Source organism: Varanus komodoensis, unplaced genomic scaffold, assembly GCF_004798865.1.
Source record: "Varanus komodoensis strain SLA01 unplaced genomic scaffold, ASM479886v1 scaffold1, whole genome shotgun sequence".
Lineage (NCBI taxonomy): Eukaryota > Metazoa > Chordata > Lepidosauria > Squamata > Varanidae > Varanus > Varanus komodoensis.
Window position 1 is genome coordinate 84506142 of NW_025335268.1, and position 23837 is coordinate 84529978.

At 40.5% G+C, this 23837-nt stretch overlaps 1 protein-coding gene and 1 long non-coding RNA gene across 6 annotated transcripts; one reads left to right on the forward strand and one right to left on the reverse strand.

The window, feature by feature from the left end:
* Positions 1–4135: 4135 nt before the first annotated feature.
* On the forward strand, positions 4136–8329 carry LOC123024978. The gene is made up of 2 exons (XR_006415041.1): positions 4136–4247; positions 7299–8329. It is a non-coding gene; the product is annotated as an uncharacterized LOC123024978 (long non-coding RNA).
* Positions 4224–19919, reverse strand: NIPA1 (NIPA magnesium transporter 1). Of its 5 annotated transcripts, none has more exons than XM_044433292.1 (6): positions 19745–19777; positions 17568–17858; positions 14958–15005; positions 11599–11689; positions 8089–8249; positions 4224–6176 (listed from the first exon to the last, which is right to left on the reverse strand). In XM_044433292.1, coding segments are annotated over exons 3-6 (765 nt in total). In that variant the 5' UTR covers positions 14959–15005; positions 17568–17858; positions 19745–19777; the 3' UTR covers positions 4224–5664. The 5 variants fall into 5 exon arrangements, with proteins under 5 accessions (XP_044289227.1, XP_044289201.1, XP_044289218.1 ...); XM_044433301.1 differs by lacking the exon at positions 17568–17858 and adding an exon at positions 6606–6676 and having other exon boundaries at positions 6106–6176; positions 19745–19919; XM_044433266.1 differs by lacking the exon at positions 17568–17858 and having other exon boundaries at positions 19745–19919.
* Positions 19920–23837: the final 3918 nt, after the last annotated feature.

Here is a 23837-nt window from a genome sequence, read left to right on the forward strand (position 1 = left end):
TATAGGGGTGTCAATGCAATATTTTGGACTTTAAGTAGGACATTGCTTTAACAATTATTTGACCATACTCCATTTGGTTTTAGTGAAGCATTAATTGTAGTAATTTCTATAACATTTAATTTTAATTCTGAGGAATACAAATCTTTTTGAGGGCAGGAAGTTAAGCGTACCTAGCTAAAAAACCCAACACTGAAGTAAATGCTAACACAGTGCATGTAATATAACTATATACACAAAAGAGTTCTGAGAACTTTAAAGCCATCTGTTTAAATTACAAGTGTGCATAGTCCATCAAGCAACTACAGTATGTAACTATACAAACAGTACAGTTTATTCAGGTCCTCTTTGTAGGATTTTTAAAAAATACACTAAAATAAAAGGGTAAAGTTCATAACTTCTATTTCTACATTTTAAAATCCAGTGTCTCTTGGAACTAGTTTTTTCAGTAGAACTAGATCCTTGAAAGGAAAAAAGGTGGAATATAAATACAATTAAAAAAAAACAAAACAAAACTACATTTGGTATAAATCAAGAGTGTTACTAAGAAGAGAACTTGCCATATATAAGAAATGAGCTTATTTATATTAATTAATAAATAGGAATCTCTCTCATATACATTCATCCCTCAATCTGAAAGTTTTGGGAAGAATTTTGGGTTGGCAGCAACTGAAAAAAAAAAAAAAAAAAAATTTCCAGGAGAATCCTCTACACATTTATTTAGAACTTGCAATTTTTTTCAGTGAGGTTTACTCCCTAGTAACTATGTTACAGAGCACAACCTCAGTCTGAAATATTCTTGGAATAGCTCTATTAGGCAGAGCACCATCTGAGATCTCCTGAACTAATCCATTTGACATGAATGAGAGTTCTGCAAGAAATATTGTGTTTCTTAATATTAATATGACTAGATCGTAGGATTTCTTCCCCCCAAATATTTATCAGTGGATTGTACTTCAAATCTACAAAAAAGGTTCAGTGTAAACAGCCTGTGATTTGCAATCTTATTCGCATTCTTTAAAAAACAAACCTAACAAAGTATTCTGTGCAACATATAACAAAAGGATTTGTTAAAAAAAAGTATCAAAAAGTTGATTACTCTGTCAGACTCAAAAAAGGACTCAACATAGTAGGAGTTGCATATGCAAACCCTACAATACATTATTCCACAGAATTAAGGATCTTCTATACATTATTATACTTCATAAATACACTATAAAAGGCCTGGAGGGTGTACTTAGCTGTAATGTAATTCATCCATTAATATACCATTCACTTAAAACATAATCAGCATAGGCTCTAATTGTTTTAAGTGACAAAGTTCTTGATCAGTGTATAGGAATGCTGCAATAGACTTGTAAGGGTGTGTGTAGGTTTGAGGAAGACCAAAGTTCAGATTAACTGCATATTTCTTTCCTAGTATGTCACACATAACCAAACAGACAAACTTACAGGTTTAGTCACAGGAGTAACAGCAAAGGAAACAATTCAAGATCAGGGAATGGAAGAAAAGTCCAGTAATATATTAGCATTATTTTCACTGTTGATAATTATCAGCAGAGGAAAACCTAAGAAACTGAAAGAGTACCATTTATTCAACAGAGCAGCAAAAATAAGTATATCTACCATTCAATATGTTCTACACTGCAGATAAAAATTATGTTGAAGGCCATGAAAAATGTATTAGAATATTCTGGCTTTTGCTCATAAGGCTCTCTACTTCTAGGCAGCACACCCAAAACCAAGATCACAAGGCTGCCTGCATAGATCCACATCAGAAACTGCCATGAGTAGAGTGTTGTTGCATTGGACAAAGCTAAATGTATTTTTTGTATTTTTGTATTTAATGGTAATTTTGTATTTCAATGTATTTTATTGTGTTGTAAGCCTCCCCGAGGCTTCGGCAAGGGGCGGCATAGAAATGTAATAATAATAATAATAATAATAATAATAATAATAATAATAATAATAATAAATGCACCACAGTGTTGGATGACTCACTAGACTAGGAATGGACAGCTGTGGTCATTTTATCAGGTAGCCCTGCCATAAGAAAATCAAGCTAAAAGCTTGTCCACATTTTCACACTTAAGGGGGGGGGGAATCAAGTCAAATCAAATTTCAGAGAGATTCCTCCATTTAATGTTGCATCTCTCTTTTTATGTAATGTATACAGTGATACGTATGAACATAGGTGTGTAATTATGCCCAAGCAACCACATTCCAAAACTGTAAAATACTTCCAGATGCTACTGGGTTGGTTCCAGGAACTACCTTCCACAAGAGGAAGGGACCTTCTCCAAGGGACTTTCTGCCTGTTCTTTGGGGATCCCCACACCAACCAAACAGCTCATTCCATTCATCAGGGTCTCCTGACTCGGTGTAGCATTTTAAGAAGGCTGTAAGGACTGTGGTGGGATGGAGGGGCTGAGGAAGTCCACTTCTGCAGTTGAGTTGATCCAGAGTAAGTCTGGATCCAATCCATCATCTTTATGATGGAACCCTGTCACTTATGAGGGACTGAATTTGGGTTGGCAAAATGGACAATTACTTGGAAAATAAAGCTGTCCTTCCATGTCCTCCCCGCACACTCTGTACAAGTTAATCGTCCCAGGAAGACCTAGATAGCAAACACCTCATTCATATATAGCCGTGTACAGGATTTTAAATGTGCATTAAGTACCAGCATGCTAGGTTAGGCACTTTTTTGTAGAGAACAATAATGCACCTAAGCTATTATTTGCTACCATCTCTAGGATGAGATATGATTTCTAGGATGACATAAACACTCAGCCAACTAGGAAGCTAAAACTAAGGTTAGGAGATGTCCAAGGCTAGAATCAATCAATTGTGACTTATCTCTAAATATGTATTTTAAACAATGGGAACAGAATGACTATAAGCCTAATCAATATGTATGTATCTGATCAGTTTTCTTCTACAACTGTTAAATGCCAAGCACATCCTGTTTTAAAATGCCTCAGCAAACTTCCTTTAGAAACGTAACCATCTCTGACAGTAATCTTCCACACTTCCCTTGTGAAACTAGCAGTTTTAAGGGCCAAACTAAACATATTCATACCAAAATTGTTTTTTTCCCTTTTTTTTAATCCCCTGCAACAAGAGGATGAAATTTTGTGATGAAAGTGGATGGGTGGCAGAGTTTAAACATGCCTCCCCCAACCCCCAGAGCCTCATGGTCCTGATCCAAATTAGAGCTATACATGCTTGCTCTAGAGTAAATAAGCCATCACCAGTAGCTTAATTCTGCATCATTACAAGAACGTTTAGCTTGGCCCTAAACTCTATGAATACTGACTATGGACAGAAATACATAAAATCTGCTTGTTCAGATCAAATATCACATGCCCCCAGTGGGCACAATACTGATGGAAAAGTTATCTGTTCCTTTCCAGTGCATTTTTCAAGCAGATAAAAGGTGGGACATTCCACTTTTTTACCATCTTGGTGTCCTGCACAAACAAGAGAAGACTGCTTCATTTCCAAGCATTCTGTGCAGGCCAGAGACATCGAGCAGCCCAGCAGATAGCTACTAACAATGATAGCTATTAAGCAAGCCAACATTTGTAGACACTTAAGCTATTATGCCTTTAAAATGGAAACAATCACATTTGAAGTAGCTGTATGCACTTATTTTGCCATGTGTACACAGCTAAAACAGATAGAGTATGGCCAATTCAAACACAACAGGATATATCTAATGTATATCTAAGGAAGAGCTTCTTGTTTTATAGAGGATAAAGTTAGTGAACTGCTGTTCACTTTTCAGAAGAAATTAGCAGGGACTGTAGCATATTTGCATTCATTTAGAAAACAAGTCTTTGTGTATGTTTCTGTTAGTTCACTTTCACCCATAGTGTAAGCAATATTTTCGTTAGGAGTGGCTTCTAATGAGCCACTCCTAACAAATGAGACTTCAACATGATTCACTGCTTATCTCCTTAATGAGTACAGAGAAACTTGAAGTTCAGGGTCACTGAACTTTAAAACTAATATAAAGTTACAAATTTGGTTAGGATGAATATATTTTCATCTATAGAAACTGATATGGCAAAAGTGTTTGTGTCTTTTTCATATTTCTTTGGAATTGACATGAAAATATCTTTCTGTTTCTGTTAGATATCAAACACACCTAAATCAGCTATTGTTGATATACAGCAAATACTCTCAAACTTTTACATCCAGTCTGAAGCTTCAGAAGGAAAACGGATCTTTCACTTTTGAAAAAGGTAGTTTTAGTGTGTCACTTTTCTAAAGGGATAGGGTTCCGTACCTCAGTGTACAGGAAGCGGAGACAAATTGTGTACCAAGTACCTGATAGTAGCTTCAAGGCTATGCCCTGGGTGGATCACGCAAGAGCACCTCAGGCCACTTGGCTAACCGTTCCATGTCTGGAATTAATATTTTTCCCCTCTTAAAAAGTCACTACATCACAGGCCTCCTTTTCCTCTGAAAAGTGCCAGTTCGAAAACTTTTTAACAGCACTATGAAATAACTTACTGTGCTTTGTTACAAAGACTGAGAACATTATGAACAGAAAATGAAAGAACTCAGAACTAACACACTGTGGGAAGTGCACAGAAGTTATCACCATGACGCCTCAATGATCAGTGCAGGTGCTAAAATCGCTCTGCCCCTTTATGGGCCATGTGACTTGTCTATAAGAGGACAGCCAAACATTAAGAGAAGATGATCTGCCACACAGGAGTGATCTTTTTAGAATTCAAAGGCACTGAAGTAGTTTCCAACTGTTTACAAACAATCTACCAAAAAAGAAAAGGTAGAAAAGTGTTTCTGGTCTGCCACAACCCTCACATTCTTTTCTGTTGATCATTAAACATTCCTGGATTAATGCCACGTGTTAATGCACTTCAGATGCTTATTCCGAACAAAAGGCATACCTGTAAATGGAATACTGTATTTACTAAGGTGTGTGAGCGAGTTTTAGCTGGTAAGCAAGCAAAAATTTTAAGAGATAAATGCACTGCTCTATGTTTTGGACATAATTATAAATGTATCATAATCAGTCCAAATTGCAAAGGCAATCAATGACAGAAGGCGATACATCAGTGTACAGATTCTGAAATACTGATTGGAGAATTCCAGATAAAGCTGTGAGAACCAGGAATTCTGGTATGTAACTACAGAGATATAGGGGAGGAAATTTCAACCTCATTTTTGAAGTGTATCTACATCTTTCAAAAGGATAATTTATCACTTACGGCACCTCTGCAACTAGCACAGAAGAAGCTGATATAGTTTATTCACACAACTAGAAAGTTTCAGGTAGCCATTTGAAAGGGCTTTTGCACCCTTATATGTCAGAATGCTTCAACCCTTCATTATTACTGATAATCTTCTAGGGTGAAGAAAAACATCAGCCTCTGTGCTGATGCAAGTCTTACCCCATCTGCTGTGAGGGTTATAAGATTATTCCTTTGATACCGTTAGATGGTTGAAGCATGATAACAGTAGTCCTAGAGAAACTGGATTGAGAACACTGATTCATTTCACATATTCCAGCAAGGAATGAAAGGCTTTGTTGTTCTCCGAGCTTAGAAATTCAAGGCTCCATCATTCCTGTAGCCTAGGAATAGAAGGCTCTGTTATTCTCTGGATCATCCAGTCTCTTCTGATATTACGGGCTTAATCAGTCTTCATGTTAGGCTTATTCAATTCTCCAATATTGAAATTGAACTCCTTGAAAACTTGTATAAGAACAATTCCAATGGATACAGTAGTAAATCCACAAGCCATCCCCAAGAAATCAACCACTCCAACATTACTCCACTCTCTAAATAGGATGGCTGAAGCCAGCAAGACCAGGGTGGTGAACACCACATAGTAGATGGCACCAAACACCGAGGAGTCAAAACATTCCAGGGCCTTATTGATGTACCTGAACTGAATTATTATGCTACATCCTAATACTGCTAACAGAACCAAACAGAGGTACAGTGCTCTTTGACTCGATGGATTATTGTGAAAGATATCTTGAGCAGCCAGTCCAATGCCTTTTGTGCTAGGCACTGTGAAACTTCCTAACAGTGAGCAAATACTGATGTAAACCATAATGTTAGTGGGTCCATGTGCTGGTGCAATCCAAAAGATAAGCAGAAGAAGCATGAGAAGAACAATGCAGAGGTAGCCCACGAACACTGAAAAACAAAGACAAAATAACAGCATGACCAATCTGGACATACACCATTTTCTGAGGACATTATTAGTGTTACATGCACATTTTCAGAAAACAGCAACAGAAAACCATTCACTCTGCCCAATATTTATAAGTGATACAAGTTCACACCAGCTGTGTTCCAATCATCTTAAAAACTATTCTTCAAAGCCTCATGACTGAAAGCTGACCCTTTCTCTATAGTGCAAGGCTTTATCCCTTATTTTCTGTGTAATCAAATTACAACTTGCCATGCAAAGTGAATGCCAGTTAAATCTTGGTTCGGAACACTCAAACAGATCTGTTAGCTCACATATCATGGCAAATAGTGTTTTGATTCAAATAGGAAATAAGGAATTGAGGTGCATATACAGGAGGAAAGGGAGTGCATACACACAGTGTATACTCATACCTTGCAAACCATGGTACAGAGGAGCAACTAGATGTGACCACTAATTCTCTTGAAGCTCTGGTTGGGGTTCACTATGAGCACAGAAAACATACATTGATCATAGGAACACAGCTTTATACCATTTCTGATCCTTCAAGTGGTACACAGCCTTTACTTTTGGATAAATTCTTTTTAACAGAATTCTGCAAAGCTGTTTTAAGTTGCCATCCAAATTATAGAATCATAGAATAGTAGGGCTGGAAGGGGCCAAGAAAGCCATTGGGTCCAACCCGGCTGCTGGTGCAGGATGCCAGGTCACACCATCCCACTCATTTTTGCCTTGGGTGTCTCTAGGGCCGGGGAGCCCATGATCTCTCCTGGCAACTGCTTCCACTGTTGCATTATTCTGACAGTTCGGTAGTTTTCTGGGTGCCTAGTTCCTTTTATCTGTCTCAAATCTCCCACCAAATCTCCCACCAGTGGATTACTGCACCTCAGTTTTTGGAGTGCCACAGAAGACATTTAGCCACATGGCTAGTGGAGCAGGCAACAGAATGTGGACAGTCTCTCATCATTATTCACATTGCTAGTAATATAAAGGCTTCTGCCGTCACCTTACATGTTGGTGGTAGTCAGCTTCCAGGAATGCTGCTTAACCTCTCTTTCTTTTGACTGCTGTTAGTAGTCTGATATGTTTGCCTTGTTTAAAACTAGGTTAACGAGAGGTGAGGAAGGTTCTCTTTTACTACTCTGTTCTGGGAAACAGGACAACTCTTGCTCTGGAGAGATAACATGTGCGTGTGCCTGCAAACTCCATGAGGAGATGCCATCCTGAGGTGGAGAATGCCATCCATGGAACTCAGTAAACTGAATTTCACAGTTAAGAATGCCCTCTTTTTCTACCTGCTGTAACAATAAGTGGCCGCATCCAAAATAACTGCTAACTTTTAAGGCTATACCCTTCAAACAAATAGTTTTGGTTTGTATATTAGATACAAAGCATTCAAATACATTTATAGTGGCTGCAATCCTGTGTAATAAGCCTGAGTAATAAGCGGTTACAATCCTGTGTAATAGGCTTGTGAGGTATTACAGCTGCTTTTCCTTTTAATGATGCAGTGAAGCATACAAGGATCTTTAGCAGTTCATGGTTTAACATCAAGAAGACAAGTTGGCTTGCTTACTATCCTTACAGTTATGATCGATAGCTATAACCTTAAATGTATTTACTAGGAAGCAAATCTGAATTCAGTGGAACTTGCTTCTGAATAAACATGTTTAGGATTGTAGAGCAAATGAATATCCATCATTAAAGATGCACCAGGAGGAAGGAGTTGATCAGCCCTCTTTCCCTTTATGAAACTGCTTGGAAAGGAGCACAAAGCAGAGAAATGATATCTCATGTTTGATCAGCTGCCTCAGTGCTTGATTGTGCTATGAAACTAATGCATCTGTTGAGACTTAGATATGCTTGGCATCATCATTTTTCCAAGGAATTAAATACCTGGATTTGTGAGCTTCTCTTCAAGTTCTGCCTGAGTGGTGACACTTTCAGACTTTGGAGAATGGATTATGAGAACAACAGAACCTGCACAGCTCAGCAGACAGCCCAATTTGCCAAGAATGTTGAGTTTTTCTTTCAATAAGTAGGAAGCTAAAATGGAGCTTTCAAAAAGAAGTTGGAAGAGAACATTTTAATTCACGATTTCAGTGCTGTTAAATTTTAATAAAATGCATTATTCATCCTTCTTTTTCTCTTCTTGATCAGGACTGAAGTTTTGTTTGTTCATTTACAGTGGTTTACTTGCTTCCTAATCGGGAGCTAAGCCTTAAGGGATACAGCCACTATGAGATACATTTTAACATCTGATTTCAGTTTGGCTGGTGGAAATACAAGAAGGAACTCTTTCCTGTTACCCTTTGTGATCTTCAAAAAACTCATTTTTGTGGGCCTTTCCTAAAAAATACATGTAGTTAAAATATAAATCTATGTAACATTTTCTGTTTGCCTTCCTCCGAGGAAGATAATAACAAACAAGCACCACTACCACCTTATCTAAGAACTGAAAGTTTGTGAACTAGAAGAGTGGTCCAGATCTAAGAGTATTTATTTTCTTAAAATAAAGTCCAGTGATGATTACACAGTACATCAGAGACAGTGAAAGAGAAAGATGTGGTATTTACTTTAAAATAAATGGCAATCTATGAGGGATACCTCGTGCTGCTTTTTAAAGCAAGTGGGTTGCACTTGATTGCTGCATACATGCCTTAAGAATTGTATAAATGTAATATCTGGATCCAAATATACAGATCTATCCCAAAAAGAATGCTTGAGGTGTCTGTCTTTTCTCCATAAGAGATTGTATTAAGAAGTGAATGTTTTAGCCATACAGAGTGAACCTGTGGTTTTATGATCATAACATAAGGCTTTCAACTAGATTTTTAAAAAAGTAATATATATATATATATAATTCAATCAATATCACCATTTGACAAGCTAAGATTTTATTTGAGGAGGAAATGGGATCTGCCCATACAATCCAGCAGCAGCTGAGTACAGTTAAGCATCTCATGCTCTTCTAAAAGAATTTAACAAATTCATGGAGGATAAATGGTTACAAGTCATGATGGCTATATACTGTTTTTAGTATCAGACGTGGTAAATCAATGCTCCTATAAGCCAGTTGCTGAGAAACATGAGCAGGAGGGTGATAACACAGCCATGTTCTGCCTGTAGGCTGGTTGGCCACTTAGGGAACTGAGTGCTGGACGAAACAGCCTATAATCTGGTATAGCATGACTCCTTTGTATTCTTACATTCAGGATATGAGATGCAAATAGGTGCTTAACTGTCTCTTACGGAAATCAATTTGGTTTTAAGAAGTGCCAGATTGGCAGGATTGTGCTCTAGTATTTTGTTTTCTGAAAATTTCAGTTGGTAGAAAGGGGTCTACAAACCACGTTTGTGCCAAGTAAGACCATTCTATATCTCAACATTATTTTCCACTTTCCCTTTATTTAGGCTTCATTCCTGTGAAAGATTACCTGGAAGCAATCTGACTGGATTCAGCATGTTTTGTTCCAAGTTAAATTTAGGTCAAACTAGTAATCATTGTAGGAAATATACTTTTACAACATTTAATTCTTGTAAATCTCCCAGATAGCTTTGGTTATTGGGCAGTATAGAAATATTATAAAGAAGCTCTGTATTAGATTATTGAGGAAACCTTTCACTGATAAACATAGAACATTGTCTAGTAAAAATGAGGTATAGTGAAAGACATACAACTCTGTGAAACCAAGGTTTCCTGTATTAAAAAAGTCAAAACATACATATAAAAGATGTGTCAATAATCTGGTATTATGCATGCTTCTGTAGTGCAGAGAAATAAGTCTCACTGTGTTCTCTGGGGCTTAATCTCAGGTAAGTGTTCATAGGACTGTGTGATAATTACCTTCTTGGTCTTCACTGCAATCTCAAGAAGGAATGTTTTAAAATTCCATTTCACAGCTAAGGAGGGGGGGGGGTCTTACTCAGATTACAATTCCAGAAGCATATCGCTTGTGCATTTTAGCTGTTTCAGGGCAGCTATAGACTGGGGATATGTGCCATGTGGTGGGATTTCATTGATTCAACCAAACTGCAGTGAAACTGCTGCATGTAGTGGAAGGAGCCTTCAAAATGCTATGGAGGGAAACATGTGCTGATGTTTGCTAGGTGCATATGTGGATGCCCCCCCCCCCCACGGACTGGGTAAACTCTCACTTATTCCACACTTGAATAGTATGATGAAAAGCATTTAGTCTCTAATATGCTCCTGTTCCATTCTTTCCAAGCAGAATATTGTATTTCCCCTCTCAGCCTTGTCCTTTTCTCTGCTCCAACTGACACTTAACACCATGTGGCTATTCAACAGGATTGGTCGCCATAAGGGTGTTTGTTCTACTTTTTAAATTATGGAGGCTTTAAAAAAATGGATGGTTTGCATTACTGCTAACCTTAGAACAGAAGCAGGGAAGTTGTTTGGGATGTGGGTGCCAGATGACCCCAGCCACTCCCAGCAGGCAGTGGGGCCATGGACCCTGATGTCACTGAGCTGAGGTACTGGGTGGATCATCTGCCCCGTGTTTTGACTGACCACCTGGCTTTGCTCCATGCAGAGCTAAAAGCTCTGCCGCCCACCGGAAGACCTGTGTGCAGTGAAGAGTCGATGATCCATCTGCCACAGGTCCTCTGCCTTGTTCCATTAGTGAGTTTGCAGTGCAGGTGAAGGTACGCTTGTTCAGTTCCCTTTGCTCCTTGGTTTTGTTTCTTCTCAACCCCTAGGAAGGGTAGGGGTGAGATGAGGCCTGAGAAGTAGATGTGGAGAGAATCCACAGAGAGACTCTAAGCCAGAGTCTGAACCTTGGATATCTAAGCCAGATGAAGAAATTCCACTGGCCAGAAGTGTACAATCCCTGCCTTAGGGTTTTCCTTTAATGTGGTCTATCTTCTTGTTCCTCCGTGAATAACAGAGCACTGTTGTTTGAAATAGCAGTTTATGATCTTCTGCTTCCTTATTTAGATGAAAATTTAAGTATTGGCCTTAAGGGCAGCATCACATTTGGCTAGGAAGTGGGGTAAGTACTTCACTAATATTTGACAGCAGGAGATGAACCTCCATTAAAAAATATATGGGGGAGAAGCAGGGGAAATGTGGCCAAATCTAATGAGATTGAAGTCAATAACCTTGGATGAGTAAAAGAAAATGAAATAGGACATACAGTTGGTACCTAAAGGAAAAAGGTATGAACAAAGCTCCAGGTGGAAGAAGCATTTTAAAAGAGTAGCAGTAGAATAGAGAGAAGCCTAAAGATAGAAAACTGAAGATAAGCATGGAGAAAAGGTTCTTCTGATCTACACAGGATGAGTACAATAAGCATGGAACGCTTGCCTAAAAGCTACTTTCATCTTCATTATGTTAAATTTCTTGCTCCAGATATTCATCTAGAGACAAATAAATGAAACCCTTACCCAAATGGAACTCCAAGGGCTCCAAGTGGAGTCACTAACACTGTAGGAACTGCAGTATAGGCTAAGAAATTCCCAATCTGACCGAGCGCCACTGTGAAAAGAAAGAAAAATAGGTTAGCTCAACAGAAGTTCAGTGTGTTTATTCCCGAAGACTGGATAGTCTTCCCATCCATTGTCCCCTGCATGGACAAGCATGATGGTTGTGCATTTATTTGTATCATTGCTAACACTTTACTGTCCAGCATTTCTGGAAACACTGATTCAGGGTGCAATTCTGATGGCCTTTAGATGCTGTCTAGACAACCATAGGAAACCAGCAGTGGGGGCAGGGAGGAATGAGGCTCAACTGGGATATGAAATGAGTAGACAGCGCTCTTAGGCTGCTGTATCAATTTGAATGATTTAATTCTATATCTATTTACCTGAAAATTCCTATTGAATTTAAGGAGAGCCTGGAGGAATGTTGCCCATAGGGTCGTGCTGGGCCGGGCACAACTTTGCGGCTAAACATTGAATTTAATTGCTCTGAATAGGCATGAATAATGTTATGTTCACTAAAAAACCAAAACAGTTTTGAACCTATCATATAAGATATATATTATACTGGGAGCAATTCTGGTTAGAGTACCAAATGGGGTACTCTAAGCGCTGGGAAAAATCCAGGTTCAAAACTCCACTTAGCCATGAAGTTCATGAGGTGACCTTGGGCCTGTTATTTGCCTTCAAAAAAGTCTACCTGAATTGTGGGTATACAAACCAAATTACAGTACTTTCTACTTTGCACTGAGCTGCTTGCGGGAAAGGCAGACTATGTAAGTAGTAAATATTTGCAACAAGAAATGCCACTGCTCCACCAGTTTCTGTCCATTCATGCTCTTCAAGTTCAGATCCAGGTAATGACTGGAAGTGCTCTGAATTAACAGGTACAGAAGGCGCAGGTGATCTCTCTCTCACAGGAGAGTGTTGCAACTACCTTACCATAAGGTGTGCCATCTTTTTGAGTGCACATAAGGGTGAGAAAAACACAAGTGAGGTTTGAACAAAGCTGAGATATGCGAGAGACAGGAATGGGACTTGTTGGAAGTTGGGTGAGGTGATAGGACTGTTGCAAGTGATGGATGGATTCTCTAAAATTACAGGGATGCATCACTATTTTTGTCACTATTTTTTGTTGGTCTTTCCTTGGTATCATTAATTTGTGCTCTAAGGTTCTGCCTTCTACTATTGAAAGATCTTATTAAGCACTTTTAATATTTGTTCTTCTATTCTGGCAGAAGCACTCCCCATGATTACAAGGAACACATACCTTTTATTACACAAAATGGACACATACCAGCCTCACAAAGAGATGCACAAATTGGCAAAGAACAAAGAAAAAGCAAGGGAGACGGGGCATACCTTTTGGTGGTAGGATAGCTAGGATAGCTCCAAGTGAATATAGGTCTTATGACATCACAACCCATGTATCTTAGAGCCAATCAAAATACAGTAGTCAGGTATACAAAGCTCAATCCTGAGTCATGCAAATAAGCAAACTGAGGGAAGTAGCTTCTAGGCTTTGCAACTGTAAGGACTTGTTTGCAGACAGTCTGGCTCCCTGCAGAAGTTCATGAGGACACATGTTTTGTACAATATATGTTGAGCTACACACGGCAAGTGCATGAGAGCCAGTGTGGCGTAGCGGTGAAAAGCATGGGACTGGGATTCTGGTGATCTGGGCTCTAGTCCCTGCTCAGCCATGGGGCCAACTGGGTGACTTTGGGCCAGTCACAGACTCTCAACCCAACCTACCTCACAGGGTTGTTGCTGGGGGTATAAGGCTGAGAGCAGCAGCAGAATGATGCAAGCCATTTTGAGTTCTTTTTTAAAAAAAAGGTGGGGTATACATCTAATAGATAAAGAAAATGGAGTAGTGAAAAGTGTTGAACTAGAGTTTTCTATACCAAGGTAATTTGGGGATACAGAAAGGATGACTACACTTTGGTTAAAGCAATGCTATTCAAATGCATTACTGGATTTAATTTGGCTCACCTCATACATCTCCAAAACAGTATTGGACATATCTGATGAACCAATGACCTGATTAAGCACTCACAAGGCAGCACCTGAATGCAGGTGCAGCCTTGCAAGGAGGCCAGATAACTGCCTCAGGCACTGGAGGCACCAGTGGAGATTGTGACTTTTGTTTTTATTCCTTGGCCCATGCATTAAAAAAAAGTTTTGAAAAAGCTGCCTCTGGAATGGAATGTCCTCCACAGCATTTGGGGTGATACAGATTTCATGCAGATTTGCAGGCATAAGGCCTTGTTTCTCTGCAGAAGACCTGCACAGGCTGAAGACCACCAAGACAAACATGGTTCACTAGCCATCTGTCATGGCCTGCCAACTGCTTAAAACTCAGTCTGCACTCCTGTGTTTCTTTATTTATAATCATCATCATCATCAGCAGCAGCAGCAGCAGCTTTCCTCAAAAAAGTCAAAGACAGTTTAAAATAATCCTCATCTCCATTTTATCCTCACTGTAGTCCTAGAAAGTGGGTTAGATTGAGAGTCCATGAGTGGTCCAAAAAATGCCCAGTGAAGATTTGTAGACTAGAACCTGAATCTTCTGAGTCCTAGTCCTACACACCAATCACACTGCCCATTTTGCTGGGTAGGCAGCAAAATACAAGTGGGCCTGAGATTTTTTAGGAAATGAAAATAGAGGCTGGTCACACCTTCATTCAATGGTTTGTTTCTGAGCAGAACTAGTTCAGCAACACTAAGTTTTAAAAAGAATCTGATTATGTCTGTTGTTCAAAATCTGAGCATTCCAATAGTTCCAAGCTGCATAATGTTTTCAGTTGCCCTGCAAAAACAAAAAACCTTTACAGTTTTAAAAGGATATGAAACTTGTGTAACCTAATGTCTTTGGCTATTTTTAAAAAAATACAAACTGTAACAGAGTAATCAAAATGGCCATTTTAAAGACACATTATCCAACATCTTAAAAAAAGGAACAAACTGTAAAAGTTACTAATGTAAAAAGCAATGTAATCATACAATGTAAACACTACTGTATTTACTAATGTAAATAATACCATGAATTCAGTGAGTTTGCACTGTTTGGACACAGTTTACTTAAGAAAAGACCAAACCAGCTTAGTTTACTATTTTGTACAGAAATTCTGAACTTCAGTTATGTGATTGAAAGGCGATTGGACTTAATGGAAGGCCTACTATGCTGATACAACACAAGATATGGGACTAGTATGAAAAAGATACCGGTGGAACGCACCAGATAAGCTGGGCAGTGCAGAACTTGTGGCTACATATTTAGGCAATAAATTGCTCAATTAATCACTTTAAGATATACTTACTTGCAATAGTGCCTGACCACCAGACTATGTCCGTTAAATACGAAGTTCCTAGAAAAGTGGATGATCAGAAAGCACCACATCAACAATACTGGAAAAACTTTATTTAAACATACTTTACTAATTACATACTGTATCTGTTCTTTAGCTGCCAGGTTGTGTGGAATCTAATACTGGCCTCCCATACAGGGCTACTGCAAGGGTTATTTAGTTTATACAAGTCAAGCACGGAACATTTGTTGCAAAAATGCTAAGTCTTATTAGGCCAAGTCATGTCTCGGAAATCAATCAACCCTGTGCTACCAATGTTCTTAATATGAAAAATGTGGCTATTTATCCTGGGTTCTGTGAATGCTAACCATGATGTAGAGGAATAAGGGCTCACATGGACACAGGACCAAGCACTTTTTTATTAGTGTCATACAAGTCATTTGCCACTCCCTTAGACTTCCTTGTTCCTTCTGAACATAGCTGCAATCTTCACATTACCTGTGTGGAAAATGAATTTTCCCAGCAACAATATAGTCCCTGTTGTAAGGCAAAACATTTGGGGCGGTTTGGTCCTGAACAGGCAATTAGGACCCATCACCCTTATAAATTATCTGCTTCTTGTGGATATGAAAACTCCTAGAACTGGTTTGCTGAGAGACCAATGGATTTGCCCCTTTGGACTTTCCTTAGGGACATGTCATGATGGATGCCTGCAGTTTAAAATTTAGCAAGGCACTACTGAACGAAACAATGGAACAGAGTCCTGGGAATACTCTTTACCTAACACTGAGATCTCACAAAGGATTTTTCTGAAGTGAGATTTAGAAAAAAATAGCACAGAGAAGTTTGCTTCATGAATACTAAGAATCTTCTCTCTCCCCCCCCCCCCATGGGTTTTGTAATGTAGGCCTTTTCAGGAAATGATCCTGCTCACATTTTCTGACTCAACTTATTATTATTATTATTATTACATTTCTATGCCGCCCCTTGCCGAAGCCTCGGGGCGGCTTACAACACAATAAAATACATTGAAATACAATAAAACATAATACATTACCATTAAATACAAAAATACAAAAAATACACTGAGTTACGAACATAATAATATAAAATTAAAATTATCAGTATAAAAGAAGTCAATAAATAATATAGGAGGAGAAAGGAGAAGGAAGAAGAAAATTGCCCTGGCCAGATCATATATTTTAACAATTAAAGTGATGTTTAAATAAAAAGGTCTTTACCTGGCGCCGAAAAACCAGTAACGACGGTGCCAGGCGGACCTCTTTGGGGAGTGAATTCCATAGGTTGGGTGCATTTGAAATCTATATATCCCGCCCAGCTGGAATATCACTGAGCCCAAGGCTTTGGCTTAGCAATCAATTTCAGGCTCTAACATTAGCACTGTTGAATATCTGTCCAGATTACAATTTTAAAAAACCTCAACACCTCTTGAAAATGACATCTTTTGCATCTATATTATCACCATTATGTTGCATTTATATCCCAACTTTTTTGCTTTTGCAAAGAACCCAAATTGGCTTATTAGTCTTCTACAACTCCACTTCATTCTCACAACAACCCTGTGAAGTAGGTTGGGCTGAGAGTGGGTGACTGACTCAAAGTCACCCAGTGAGCTTCATGGCTGAGAGGGACTGGAAGCTGGATTTCCCAGGCCCCCAGCCCGACACTCTGGCCCCCATGCCACACTTAAATACACCCAAACGTTGAGAACTAGGGATGATTCTCAGGTACATCTAAGTTCTATCTCGGTGTTATTCCCCCCTTTCTGAGCAACATGGAAGCAGGGCCCCTTTGGCTAATCCTGCCCCTGACAAACGACAACACATTTAACTAATTTTTATTTTGCTCAAGGCACACAAAACTGTTAGCATATTAAGGCACACGAAACTATTAGCATATTAAGTTTAACATGCCCAAGCAAAGATGAATTAACATTTGTTATAAATTTTTGCAAGCTTCCCATAAAAAGCTAATTATGATTTGAACTGCCCAGTTTGACTGGCAGAATATCCATTTGTCATAATCCTGATTAATTTTGTGAAATAGTGTAGTTTTAGATGATAGACAATGTTCCATAGAAAAATGCTCAGTATTTTGCCACTGGAAAGTCTTTTCAATTTAGCAGTGGGGCTCTAGCTCAGTAGCAGAGCACGTACTCTATACATGGAAGGTGCACGGTTCAACGTCTAGCATCTCCAGGCAAGGCCAGAAAAACTCATGCCAGAAACTCTGAAAGGCTGCTGGGAGTGGGTGTCAGTGATATGAGTGAGAGGAACCCATGGTCTGGCTGCAGTAGAAAGCAGTTTTCCACATCTCAGTAGTGAGAGGATGACCCTCTGCTCATTATCAAAGGCATTCCCTTTCATGCCAGCCCCCAAGAAGGAGAAATTAACATTCCCTAAAAATGAAGGATATAGATCCTTGACTGGTTTTTGGAATGATGTCCTGAGCTCCTATCTGACATCCTTAAGTCAGATTCCATATGCATCTTGTGTACTTCACAACACAGCATCACTTCAGCAAAAATAATAAGCAATTGTGTTCATACAGGACGGTCACAACACAGTAATATATGCAGTCAAGTCAAAGAGAATACATTACACACTGGTCCTGATCCATAGAGAGTGATTTGTGTCCCTCAAGTGGCTGGAATATCAGCAATCGACTGTCTGTTGCTTTCAGCAGGATACAGACTTGAGTGCATCCAAAATCTGCATCTCACAGAAAACAATACAGTGCAGATAAATCAGTTTCTGCATTCAGATTTGCATCCATTTGCAGACTCCCCATTCATATGAGGAAGGCTGCTTTAACAGCCTGGGACGACAACACTGGAAAAACCACGGGCTTCATAGTTGGGCTCACTAGTAGATAAAATTGGTAATGTCATCTCTAGAAGAAAAAAACAGCATGTCCCAGTTGCATATGTTGAGGCTACTACTTTCAGAACAATTCTTCCCAAAAAATTGTCATGAGAATAAATTCACCACACTGGGTCTAGTCACAGCGACATACGTAAGCAACTTAAAGACTTTGGGCATCTGTCAGCCAATAGTAAGCCTTCTTTACTTCAGGAGTATAACATGCCAAAACTGTTTTTAAACTGCACATATTAACACAAGGTACATTGATTGAAGAATGAAGAATAGCTGGATCTAATTTCAACTGAGAGCTGTCAAGATGAGTTACTGCTGGTCATTACTCTCTTCTTCCCTCTGCACTTCAGTTATTTATCTCAAACATCTGAACAACTAACTGCAGTCAATTGGGGAAACAGGGAAATTTCCTGTGTTGTCTTACAGCAGGTCTTGTTTAAGCAACAGATCTCAATGGTTTTGTAACAGGACGGTGAACAGACGATTGACTGCAAGAATTCCCCCTCCAGGCCTAGTTTCTGGCATGGAACAGCCAGAGCTGCCAGTATCATCTTTCTCCCTCTGTCAGGTCTGAGAGTATTGGTTGCTATTCAGTATGAGTACTCCTACTAGAAAAGGCAGCAGCTCCTGAATGAAGGCATCTAATGACAAAAACGGCATGTTATTTGTAGAGAGTTATATGCTTCAGTCTGATTTCAGGGCTTAACTGGCAAAAATCCAAAGAAGGATACCCATGGGCATATGATACAGGACATGTTTTTCAACAGTAACCCCTCTCATATACTACATGGTAAACTATTCTTTAAAGTGAGTTTAAAATAACATAAGTATCTGCTGTTCAAAGGGGGGAGAGGGAAGAATACCACTGGGTATGCTTAAAGTAGGACCCTAAATTGCAGCAACATACAACCTGTGGATTCTCTTTAGTGTTCATACTAAATTAACATTTTTTGCAAGTCAAGCCACTCTCTTTTACTAAAATTGAACACTGTTGTGCTTGCACAGATCACTTTTTCTTGTAAGCCATTCTGAGATGCCTGTAGTGGATGGTCTAGAAAAGCTTTTAATAAGTAAGTAAATAAATATATCACTTAACACAGGTTTTAGACACACACACACAACCTAGCATAGGAGAAAGGGCTATGGTCCTGGAATTGAACCATAAACCTCTGGCCAGACCCTGGTGAGCAAAACCAATACTCAATTTGCAAAGCACCTTTTAAAGAAAAGTGAATTGGCTGGATCCAAAACTCGTGCACAACATAAAAACTTTTTGAATAGTGACTTACAGAAACAGCTATTCGCATTACAAAGGGTAGTGGTCGGGGGTCCCACTAGATCACGCGAAGACTGGGCTGTGTGCATATGCTAGAAAGAAAAAAGCTAGAGAAACTGCACGGCGGATCGATTAAATTAGATATTAGCTGCAGTAGCCGTACCTGCCCAGAAGGTCCAAAGCTGTGCTAGCAAGTGCAGACAGGGAGCGCGTTACTGCATTGGACAAGGGATTTCCCTCCGTCTCCCTCGCACGCACACACCGTCACCTCACTCCCTGGCTCGAGCCAAGGAAAACGGAACGAATGACAACGGGCATTGTCGGGAGAGAAACCACGGGGCAGTGCAATTGCCTTGCTAAGCCTCGGTGTGCTCTGATGCGTGCGCCAATGCTTCGCTCGGAGAGAGTGACCTCCGGACGAGGTACCGTGGACCCGGGGTGGGCTGGGAGGGCAGGGCTGCTGGCTGCAGAGTTAGAAGCCGGCAGGGAGCAGCAAAGTGGGAGGAGAGCTTTAAGAGGATGGTGACCGCGGCCAAGGCAGGAAAGCGCAGCAGCTGCAGCCAGCAAGACACTGCCCTGGGAAGGGACAAGAGCCGGGTCGATCAGGCCCGCGGGAGCGCCCCTACCTCGTCCTCTTGCCCGCACGATCCCCTTCTTCTGCAGCACGAACGTGGAGCCATTGACCAGGCTCGACACCACGGCCACGCTCAAGCCCAGCGAGACTGCAGCGGGCCCGGGGTTCGGCGCTGCGCCGTCTCCCGCAGCCGCGCCGACCGTCATCCTCATGCCCAGACGGCGGTGCCGGCAGCAGGACGCCCAGCGGCTCGGCGAGATCCCGCTGCTCGGCTCGGCTCGGCTCTGCTCTTCCCACCGCGGGGCGCCTGCTCTGCGGGATCCGCCCTGCCCGGCAAGCTCCTCCCTCGCGCCGGCCGCTGCGCCGAGCTCAGCGCCCTCTGGCACCACAGCCCCCCAAGTCGGCGCGCGGGGCTGCTCCTCCCGGCTCTAGCCCCTGAGCCGAGGGAGGCTGCAGGGGAGCGGCGAGAGGGCGAGGGCCTGACCCCAGCGTCGGCCGCGCCGCCTGCGGAGAGCGTCGCCGCGAAATGCCGGCGCGCCCGTGCGCGCATCAGTGGCCGAGGCTCTGCACCATGACATCATGGCGTTGCACCATCACGTCATGCCCATGCAGGCTGCTGGTGACGTCGATGGACCGCGGCTCCCGGCAGAAAGCTGGCACGAATGCTGCCGAGAAGCAGACAAGGGAGGGCATTGTTGGCCGTTGCTCTTGTGGGGGTGCAGGGTTGCTCCTACGAATTCAGATGATTTACAGGGCTGCCCCCTCCGTTAAAAAAAATAGTGCAGTTGAACGTGTCCATTAATGTACTTTTGTGTTCAGAAAGCCATACTTCCCGGTAATTGTTTAACAATTGTAGTGCAACACATTGGGAGGATTTTTCCCCTAAATTAAACTAGCGATAAGTTTGATTAAATGAACAGAAAATAGGGCATTGCGTTCACACAAGATGATAACCCACACTTAAGGGTTGACTGGTTGCTGTTTAACCGTGGGCTCTTTTTGAAATCCGGGTTATTGTTTTATCTGAACCCAGCTATACTAACAAGCTATGGCTTGTAAGCTATGAGGAGCTGGTGGAGGACAAAACCTATGGCTTGATGTTGGGTTGTGAACTGTAGGTTGCGCACCATGATTTCTTAGCTGGATCCAGCCATGATAACACACATTCCAACATCAGTCCACAGTTCAGTTCAGTAGCAACCTATCCTGGATCAACCTACTGTAAACCAGAAAGACATACAATGCTGGACTGAAGATTTTAGTGGTAGGGACAGTCACTGAGTGCACCACCACGCCTACAGCAATTAACTCCATAATTTAGATGGGAGGGTAGGGTTGCCTGGCAGCTTTCATTTGGAGATGATTTACCAGTGCTCCTGGTGCATTTCTCAAGATCACTTTTAAATGAAAATTGGGATCCACTTCCTCCCAATTTACAAACGTTGACTGTGGACATGATACAGTACTCAGAGGGGTAAGACTAACTGCAAAATTTTGCTTAAGTATTGTATGTTACTAAAGTTACAGTTCTAATTGATTTCTGATTCCAACAAGTCTAACAATATATAAATGAATACCATAGCTGCAGTAAGTGTTACACAAATGTCTCTTAAATATAATAGAAGCATGGCTTTCTATCCATTCCTTTAAAGTGCATCCTGAAAATATGGCAGTCCCAGACATTTTAGAAACATTAACAGGGTACATGAGATGCCATGACTCAGAGTCAGTATAGTGTGGTGATTAAAGTGTTGGACTAGAGACCCAGAAAATCTGGGTTCTAGCCCCAAGTTAGCCATGAAACTCACTGGTTAACTTTGGGCCAGTCCACCCACTCTCAGACCAACCTACCTCACAAGGTTGTTGTGAGGATAAAAGGGATCTATGTAAGACACCTTGGGCTCCTCACAAGGTAGGATATAAATGCAATCTCCTTTTTCTATTGAGAAGGAAGTCCTCTGATTATGATAATTGTAGGATATAGAGAAGCACATATAGGAGGCAGCCCTTTCAATATTGATGTTTCCAACTATTTAGTTCTTTAAGAGATGAGCACTATTCTTCTGAGCCAGATCATAATGAAACTACAGGATGTACTGTGCATTTGAGAGACACTTCTCATGGTGATAGGTACTTTGTGGCAGCACCAGTTAAAGCTGTCATCACTAGTAGCTGACCATAGCTGTGAATCCTTTAGACTGGTTTGCCACAAAGAGCGGCACCCACATCATGGTTTATTTCTAAGTCATTGCAAGTTGCAGCCAGAACATTTGCCAGCAGGTCAGGCAAACAGTTGCACGGGCAGCCAGAACAATTGCCAGGTCAAGGCAAACATGGTTTAACCATTGCATACATGGACACTACAAGCAGCTTCCTAATCCCAGGCTTTTATTGACCCTACTTGGAAGAAGTGACTGTATTTATGAGATCTAACATGCAGTTTATGAATAAGCATGTATACTCAGAAGTAGGTTCTGCTCAGTGAAATGAGACTTATTTTCCTATAAGTGATTTTGGGATTACAGCCTGTTATTTCCCCCTTTAAAAAGAAAAAAAAAAAGGTTGCAACCATGAGAGAACTTGTATGTGCAAATGGCATCGCTGTTATACTGAGCAAGTCTGGTCAATCTTCTTGGCTCAGTTGAACCAATATATGTACGAGCCTTGTGCCCACGCACAGCCACTTTCTTCCTCCTTATGTGGAGAGCAGCAATCAGGCTGAAAAGTCCCCAGTTAACCATAGTTTTCTATTTGGTCCAGACTGGGAAACCGTAGTTTGAAGGAATTTAATAAATTCAGGATCTTGAAGCAACTTCAGAACATGGTTTAAAATTCTAGCTTGTTCTAAACCATAGCTTCCTGGTTCAGATGCAATGGAAAACTATGATTAATTTGAGACTTCTGGGATTACCACAGCATACTATGAAGGAAAGAGGGAAGGGGCAACAGCTTTGTTCGTAAAATGAGAAAGGATCAACTGAACATTGCCACTGTCATTACTATACAGTTCAATAAAAAAGATAGCTGTGTTGGTCCATAAGCAAAACAAAACAAAATCACAATTGGGCAATACCTTTTATTGAAGAGTATGCTGAAATACTTTGCAACATTTTCCATGAAAAAATCTAAATCTACATGGAATAATCAAGATCTGTCACTGCCTTTTGTTGCTAGTTTTTGGAAGGTATGCAAGCCCTGTGTCTTCCCACAGGCTTGGAGGTTGAACAGCTAAATGTGCTTGCATATGATCTGCTCTTTGCTAGTTAGATGTTAATTGCTGGGCTTAATGATTATTTCATTTTCCCCTGTAATCAGGATGGAGCTTTTAGAGAGAGATTCCAGTGACTCCCTTTTCAAATACTCATTCCTCCTACTTCTCCAGTCCCACATCAGCATTTCACTTTCATCTGTGATTTTAGACTTGCTTTCTTAACACTCTAAAGCTCTAGGTAGAAATCAAGGTGAACAAATAGCTTCAACAGGTTAGCTTGAAGCATTAGTGTTATATTGATTTGGCCTTTACTTGCAGCCACCGTGATGCAGTGGCTAGCAGGTCAGATTAAGACTGGAGAGACCAAGGTCCAAATCTCCACTCATGTCATTAAATTCACTTGCCAACCTTAGGGAAGTCACTCTTACCTCTCAGGTTTGTTGTAGGGGAAAAAATGAGTGAAGCAGAAAGCAACCATAAATGTTAACTTGGGTTCCTTCATGGAAGGGCAGGATAAAAAGTCATATATAAATTACAAATTGGAATTGTAATCACAATTAATACAATAATTCTGTTAGCGCACGTTAATCGAGTGTTAACTGTTAACAGATTTTTATCCAAACACTTCGAAGTTTGCCTTAACCTTTCCTACCCACTACACTCCAGTTTATAGGCAGGCAGCTGCTAACTATATTTGGATCTAGTAAGATGTAGTAAATATAAATGTACAGGCCAGCTTTCCAGAAAACTTAGCAGTTATTCCAGGTGACAAATTGTTTCCTACAGAATATAGTTGTACAAGGATGATGCTGCCAAAAAGAAACTCTTTCAATAATGTTTTTCTTCCATCAAGGAAATTAACTTGCCCAAAATAATTTGGAGGTCAGAGAAGGACTGATCCCAACATTTGGCAACAGCAGTGCTTGCACTGGTT

Excerpts from the sequence above, each read along its gene's own strand:
- NIPA1 (XM_044433266.1), bottom strand. The coding sequence starts at position 19,904 with ATGAGGATGACGGTCGGCGCGGCTGCGGGAGACGGCGCAGCGCCGAAC. Across the intron at positions 11,690-14,957 it reads GTGGTCAGGCACTATTGCAA|TGGCGCTCGGTCAGATTGGG; the intron begins GTAAGTATATCT and ends TTCTTTTCACAG. Across the intron at positions 8,250-11,598 it reads GCCCTTGGAGTTCCATTTGG|CTCCATTTTAGCTTCCTACT; the intron begins GTAAGGGTTTCA and ends TCTTTTTGAAAG.